This window comes from Ceratotherium simum, chromosome 17 (genome assembly GCF_057802395.1).
Source record: "Ceratotherium simum simum isolate JZ-2026a chromosome 17, ASM5780239v1, whole genome shotgun sequence".
NCBI lineage: Eukaryota > Metazoa > Chordata > Mammalia > Perissodactyla > Rhinocerotidae > Ceratotherium > Ceratotherium simum.
Genome location: NC_141916.1, coordinates 14,046,907 through 14,055,394, shown reverse-complemented (window position 1 = coordinate 14,055,394; position 8,488 = coordinate 14,046,907). Strand labels below are relative to the sequence as shown.

The window sequence follows — 8,488 nt, the reverse complement described above, 5'->3', positions numbered from 1 at the left end:
TTAGATCATCTATGAAGGAGAAGGTTCTACAATTATACGATACAAAAATCTCACAGCAGTCAATAATAAGGTATGTTTTATAAATGGCAAAGTAGTTGGGAGATGGATTAGGAATCTTCATGGGCACATTTGCAAAAGAAGTTTAAATTTATGTTGAAAAAGAAGCATGCCTTGTTCTTGACAAGGGAATGCAGATAGTGGAGGGCAAAAAGAAAGAAGGAAGCTTAGTTAGTTTGCATGTTAATTGGCATTTTTTCTGTTTCTTATACACTGGTATATAGATTGGGCTTTGATGTATTTTATGAATTTAGAGGCTTGTGTTTCTAAGGATAATCAGGGTATTTGATTTCTCTTAAGCACTTTCCATAAACTATATATGATTGCAGTAGAGGACTAAATTGTGTCCCCTCAAAGAGATATGTTGAAGTCCTAACCCGAAGCATCTGTGAATGTGAACTTATTTGGAAATGGGGCATTATAGATGTAATCAGTGTGGGATGAGCTTATTCTAGGTTAGGGTGGGCCATAAATCCAATGTCTAGTGTCATTACATAAAGAGAGAGAGATTTAGAGACACAGAGATACACAGACCTGTAGGAAAGACAGCCATGTGAAGATGGAGGCAGAAACTGGAGTTTTGCAGGTACAAGCCAGGAAGACCTAGGATTGTAGGCAACCATCAGAAGCTAGGAGAAAGAAATGGAATAGATCTGCTCTCTCCTGCACCCACATGATTCTCATGAGAACAAGACAAGGCTAGCCTGCTGGAAGCAGAGAGATCTACTGAGACAGAGCTCATTCATCCCAACTAGACCAGCTTACAGCCAATTGATTCCCCCAAATGTGGGAGAACCCAGTCCAGATCAGCAGACCTGCCTCGCTGAACCATGGACTCATGAGCAAAAATAAATGCTTGTGGTTTTAAGACATTAAGTTTAGGGGAGATTTGTTATGTATAAATGGCAAAATTATAAAAGATGCATAAATAATTCCAGGTAATGAAATTAAGAATAGCCTTGTCAAACCCATCCTTGACTCTGACTAAAATTGTTCACACTATGAAGCTTGGTACAGAGAAGCTACAAATGTTAACCATGTATTGTAACAGACCCAATTTCTCGTACTTGCCTTTGTTATCACTCACTTAATGTAATGAAATCTCTCTGGCTTCATCTGTCTGTCCCTCTGAATATTAACTCCATCCTCAAGCTTCCAGTATCTTTTTTATGTCTTTTACTTGGACTCATTTACATTCTGGATCTGAATACTGTATTGATCACAGCATGAACTATAGCTTCAGTTAGGAAATAATTCTAACAACCCCATTAGCTCTCAGATAGCACTATTCTAAGTATAGTCCCTATAAATTACCCTTTAGAAAATAAAAAACTCATCTATTCACTGAGGTTTATAATAAAAAGGTGATTAATAATAGCTATACTTAACATTTATTATATACTATATTTAAAAACTGTAGAAAAGAAAAAATGGTAATGCCCTGAAACAGTTGGGGAAAATAGGCAAAAGAAAGAGAAATCTGAATATCTTTCTTTATGCTTGTAATGCTAAATTAGATTTGGCAATTGGTAAACATTAAGTCCTCTATCCCTTTTCCTTCTGAATAGCACTGAACTGCACAGCTGCAAAGCCGATAAGTCCCTTCTTAGTGAACTTATCTACTCAGTGAGAGCAGGCTCAGAGGGGAAGGTTAGAACTTCACGCATAGAGAGCACTGATTATGCCAAGCTCTGTTCTAAAGCTTATTCATCATGCTAAACCATGAGATAGCTGCTCATATGATCTCCACCTCACAGATGAGGAAACCGAAGCACAGAGATGGTTAGAGATGTTATTGTGATTTTCGTACTAATTTTCTACTGCAGATTCACTTATCAATCACTTCCTTGATCCATTTTCAACCCCATTCCTCAGGACTTTATCTTCTGTCATGATTGATGTCTTATCTTCTTAAGTTCATTCACTCAAAGGAATTATAATGCTAGCTGTTGAAAAAAAATCAGCTATTTTACCCCTCATCCTGCTACATTGTTGTGGTATGGAAGCTATCCTGAGGAATATCATTTTCACAGGATTGGAGGTTTCTGGTTTGAGATGCTAAACTATTCAAAGTTAACTATTGGCAAAAGAGATATGAAACGTATGTTTATTCCATAATACAGAAGAAGCCAGATGCCAGCAAATGTATTAGAAATGGTACGTGTTTAACGGGGTTGTTTTTAAGCAGGGAAATTACAACATTAAAATTAGAGGAATGGAGATGATGTGTGGTACAAAATACAGGCTTGAATCAGAGAAAGCAGTTACGATATTATGTAGCACAATGAGTGTGTGGTGTTAACCCCATACTACAGCACTAGGCGAGAGAATGAAAATAAAAGGAAGAATGAAAAAAAAATCACAAAGCAGATATTTGATAATTCATTAGCTTTATGACACAAGGGGGAAAGAATAACAAGTGTATCAGATAGAGGAAAGTGGTGGATTAGTCACAGATCACAGACCTCTGTCCAGGGGTCTGGACAATGGAGGATGGGAAGCAGTCGATAGGACAGCATGTGAGGAGGCTGGTGATCATGGAATGGTGTACATATCCATTGTTTTACATAAAGCTAGTGTCCTTCTTTGGATATATATACTTAGGACTTTTTTCTTTAAACGCACATCAATGTGAATATAGGTAATGTAAACTCTATGAGTGCAGAAATTTTTTTTCCTTTTCTATTCACATATCTACTACTGTGTTCGTGGGTTGGAAGATGAAATTTTGTTATATCAGTTCTTCCCAAAAATTGTTCTAGAGACTCAATGCATTTCTAATCAAAATACCAAGTCTTTTTATTTTAGAAATTGACAAGATGATTCTAAAATTGTAATAGAAATTCAAAGGAACTTGAAAAGCTGAAACAATTTTGGAAAAGAGGAACGAGGATGGAGAACTCCTTCAAAAAAGTGCCAATTAAATAGGGGAAGGATTATTGGATGATTATTTCAATAAAAGGTGTTAGAACAATATATAGTCATTTACAAAATAATAATAAACCTGATCCCTACCTCACATTTTTTTACAAACATTAACTTGAAATAGATCATAGATTTAAATGTAGGGGTTAAAACCATAAAACTTCTGGAGGAAAACAGGTTATTTCTCTTCTGAAGAAAATTTGCTGATATTCATTAGGCAAAGATTTCTTTAGACCCAAGAAAGCATGTTGTTTTCTGCTTACCTGCTAATTTGCCCCATCTCTGTTGGGACAGAAAGCAAGGCATGACTGAGCATTTTGAAACAGACAATTACTGATCGCCCAGGGACCATTTCCCAATGGGTCCTAAACCTTTATATTGCCCAATTCAGCCACAAAAGGAGCCGTTTTGGAACTAAGAACTGATTCACCTGCTTGAGGTAGGAGGGGTTGGTGACGGCTGCATTTAACTAGAGATGTATAGTCTTAGTGTTTTGTTTACCTTTCACGTTTGCTTGTTGACATAATTGAATACATATTTTTTTAAATAAAAGCTTGATTGATTTAAGCAAATAGAGGTAAAAATTCAAAACATAACACTTTAGCATTTATATGTATTTTCAGACAGAAAATGTTACACCATACTCACAGAATTAAGCTTAAAGTGGTAAAATAATTCAAATCACAAATTTTCTGGTTTTCCACTATGCCCGTTCATGTTCCCACAGATACAGTTTTCTTAGCTTTCCTCTTAAATGAAATCTAGAACAATGCTCCATGAACTAACAGATCTTTCTTACAGCTTTGTGGTCCACCACAGTAGGAGACAGAAGCTAAACGTGAGAGTTACGTATAATTCATTGTGGAGACGATTTTCCTTTGAGAGAAGGAGTTCATAACTAATGGTAACCAGAAAAGATTGGGGGGGTTCTTCTATGCCCTTTTAATAACACATAAACCTTATCTTTTTTTATCAGTGACCTAGCAGTAAATCTTTTGAAGACAATATATTTTTGGCCAAATAAATGGTGTTTGGATCAAGTATCTATCATATCACCATATATAACTACAGCACTAATAGCACTAATCTTTATTATAAGGAATTATCATCCTTTATTATGATGAAAGAAATGTTTGATATAAATTTTTCTTATATAAAAATGATCACTTTGTTCATCTTTTATTTAATACATGATGAGACCACTTACTAACATAAAAATGTTGTTTTTACTCTCATTTTTGAACCCATATTTATTTTTTCATTCAGTCAAGTGTTTCTATTATGTGGGAATCAATTACAAAGTTTTTGCTTTATCAAAATATTACTATTTAAACGATGGAACTTTCAAAATATTAATGGTGTTTAGTGAATGCAATAGCTTGATTAATTACTTTCAAATTTAGAATTTTAAGTCTTAATTAATACTAGAAGATTAAATTGATATCTTCAAATTATCTGACACACTATTTATTTCTATGTAAAAAGAGAAAATCATTACCAATTGTTCGTATCCTCAAGATTTATTTCAACTTGCTGTGGTAATATTACAATTTAATGAACTATTTTGTCGTAGTGGAAGTAGTGTCCTAGTATTTCTCCGAGAATAAAATATTTTTGTAAAATTCATTTTTTGTACATGATTTTTAATTTCCCACACCCATTTATCTGTACTCATTATAAAGCAGTCAAGATAATATATTCAGACATAGATAGCCAAAATTTCAATTGACACTTAAATTTATATTATTGGTACATTAATCTAACTATTCGTTAATGTAACAGAATTTTAAATGTACTACTACTGCATAGCTTCATAGCATGTTATAGCCTTTAAACACACAATTTTCTACAAAAGTGCAAATTGGCTAAAGTTATAATTTCAGTAACCCTAAAACTTTCCAGATATAATTTTACTCGACAATAAGTCTTCCTCACTTGGCAAAGCTGCCCTTTTACTTTATTAAATATTTCTGGAATTTTTACTTTGATAAGATATAAAATGTATGAATATTGCTAGCTTATTATATATTAAAATATGAAAATACACCAATATATGTAGTGAAACAATTGTTAAAATGAAAAGAATTGTATGATTTTTTTGAGTAGGGAAAAGCATTCTCTTAGTAGTATTTCTTCATGTCTGATGGAAAAGACTAAAAGAAAATTCTGAGGAACCGTATGCATGAACTTAACTAGACATTCTATTTGCATAAAAACTCTCTAGCATTCAGTAAAATAGGGGTATCCGTCTAAAGATAAGCCAAAAATATATTTTGCACTAAAATTTTTACCACATCTGTACAATTTTCTGGCCTCTGCATAAAGAATATAAAGGAATAGGAGCCTATTATTGTGGGCAATTTATTTATGCTCTAGTTGGACAGATAATAGTAAATACATACTTGTTATAACTAGAAAATAATTTGACTTTATGACCCAGTGTTATGTTGTGGTAAGTTTTTATAAAGAAGAGAAACAATTATTGTCAACTGGGATTGTTAGATAAAATTGTATGGAGAGCCGAGCTTGAACTGGCTTTTTAAGGAACTGTAATGTGTTGATGGACAGATCGTGTGTGCAGCAAGAAAGCACAATCACTGAGATTGTTTTGATTTACTATGTCACCAAGGACTAATCCATATACCTACATTAAATGGTGATGGCATTTATTGAGCCCTTGCTATGACTCAGGAACTGTAAGTAATATGAATCTCAAACATTTTACGAAGAATTAAGAGAAAAATCTATCCAGGCTTTGAGCTTCAGTAGGTACAGAGAACTATTACTCAAAATGAGAAAGTTGAAAAAAGCAAATAATACAAAACAGCAAAAAGAAGAAAACAACCAAGCTCATCCTTATTCCTATCCTTCATATCTTGGATTATATTTACATTATTGGCTAATAAACTGAGACTTAAAAGGCTAATCTAAGAAATCTCAAATAAAACCAAATAAAATCTCAAATAAAACTCTCTAAATTTCTTTTAGATTTGTTTGCACACATGTGACAGCATCCAGTAACGAAGAGAGGAAAATCAGGATAGAAAGAATAATAAGAAAAATATAAACAAGTGGGAAAATGGTGAGAAGTAAATATTGACACTATTTAGAAGAAATGATTGAAAATGTCCCCAAAAACTGGGACTTTTGTTGTTTCTGAAATAAATTAGGAAAATGTTTAATCTTTTTCATTAAAAGATACATCATTTTAATAATAAAGGGTAGAAGAATATTCAGAGTATTGAATTTTACTTTCAATTGGTTTTGACCTTGATTTTATACCTCAATATAATCTGGAAATTTTTGTTTTATTCCATCCTTTACCATTATTATTCTTTTTACCTTAATTTGTCCGAAGTTAATGATAGGGAACCAAACATCAGTGACAAAGTTCATTCTTCTTGGCTTGACCAATGACGCCGAGCTTCAAGCTATCCTTTTCCTCTTTCTGCTGCTAACTTATGTCTTCAGTGTCATGGGGAACTTGACCATCATCATTCTGACCCTGCTGGATTATCGCCTCCAGACTCCTATGTATTTCTTCCTTCGGAATTTTTCCATTCTGGAAATATCTTTTACCTCTGTCTTTGTTCCCAAAATGCTAGTCAACATAGGAACTGGCGACAAGACGATCTCCTTTGCTGGTTGTTTCACTCAGTACTTTTTTTCCGTTGTTGTGGGAGCAACTGAATTTTACCTATTAGCTGCCATGTCCTATGATCGCTACATTGCCATTTGCAAACCTCTACATTACACAACTATAATGAGCAGGAGACTCTGCATTCGACTTGTCCTATGTTCCTGGTTTTCTGGTTTTTTGGTTGTTATTGTGCCCTATGAAATGGCTCTCAAGCTGCCTTTCTGTGCATCCAACATCATCAATCATTACTGCTGTGACTATACTATCTTACTGCATTTATCCTGTTCAGACACACATTTCATAGAAGTGATTGTGTTTATCGTTTCTGCAGTTACCCTCATCTTCACGTTGATGCTTGTGATTCTTTCCTACACACACATTATTGGGACAATTCTGAGAATCCCGTCTGTTCAACAAAGAAAAAGAGCATTTTCTACGTGTTTCTCTCACATGATTGTGGTCTCACTTTCTTATGGAAGCTGTATCTTTATGTTTATAAATCCCTCTGCGGAGGATGCAGCAACTTTTAATAAGAAAGTAGCTGTTTTAAATACTTCAGTTGCCCCTCTGTTGAACCCTTTTATCTATACCCTACGGAACAAGCAAGTGAAAATAGCCTTCAAAGATATGGTCAGGAAGATAATGATTTTTTCAAGAAAGTGGAACTATGTGAGGTTCATTATTAAAATAGATAATAAATGTTTGGAAGACCATAGATGTACATAATTGTAATTTAAAAATATTTTCTATATTATATCATTAATATTCCTATCTGATCTCTGAGACAGTAAAACTACTTATATAATTAAGCTGATTTTGTCATCACTTTACCCTTCTTAATAATTTAGTGGTCTGTGTGTTTATATGTGTGTGTCCTCTAACACCTTTGTACTATTGTCCTTCATTTGTAACTTTGTAACTTACTTTTTTGTGTGTGTGTGTGCGGACCATCAGCCCTAAACTAACATCTGCCAATCCTCCTCTTTTTTCTGAGGAAGACTGGCCCTGGGCCAACATCCATGCCCATCTTCCTCCACTTTATCTGGGACGCCACCACAGCATGGCTTGCCAAGCTGTGGGTCAGTGCAGGCCCAGGATCCGAACCGGTGAACCCCCGGCCACCAGCAGCAGAGCGCGTGCACCCAACCGCTTGTGCCACCAGGCCGGCTCCTATGTAACTTTCTTTTAAAGAAAAGGTTTGAAGAAAGTCAGAATTAGATGTAATATTTCTAATTTTTTTTTTCCTGAGGAAGATTTGCCCTGAGCTAACATCTGCTGCCCATATTCCTCTTTTTGTATGTGAGCCACCACCACAGCATGGCCACTGACAGATGAGTGGTCTAAGTCCATGGCCGGGAACCAAACCCTGGCCACCAAAATGAAGCACACTGAACTTAACTGGTAGACCACTGTGGCTGGCCCTACTAGTTTGTTTTTCACCACTGAAATTTTCTTATCTTATCCATTGCCATATGGACTTCAATCTCTATACTTGTAACTGAATAATTTAATACATACTCCAAAGAAATTTACTTTAGCTTGTTAATAATAGCTTAAGTAAAATATTAGTGAAGTGGTATAAAGTTGGTTACTTTCAAATTATAATATTCAGATTTAAAGTTGAGTCTTTCCACAATGATCACTTAATGACAACCTGGGCATACTCAGTGTTTGATGTAAGAAAATACAAAGAAGAGAAAATCAATATATGTTTATTTTAGTATTGATGGGAAAATGCTTCATGTTGAATTTATACACAGATTAAACTCTTTGAATGAATCCATGAAAGAGTTAAAGGGATGATTCAAATTGAAACTAATTAGAAATATGTCTTTATAGCAAATTTCATATAATTTATTGTTCTAC

At 34.4% G+C, this 8,488-nt stretch overlaps 1 protein-coding gene across 1 annotated transcript; it reads left to right on the top strand.

Moving 5' to 3' along the window:
* The first annotated feature begins 6,343 nt into the window (after positions 1-6,343).
* LOC101397164 (olfactory receptor 2AP1-like) lies at positions 6,344-7,308 on the top strand. Its single transcript, XM_004429466.2, is given in 2 exon segments — positions 6,344-7,265; positions 7,268-7,308. Coding segments are annotated over 2 exon segments (963 nt in total).
* The last annotated feature ends 1,180 nt before the right edge of the window (positions 7,309-8,488 follow it).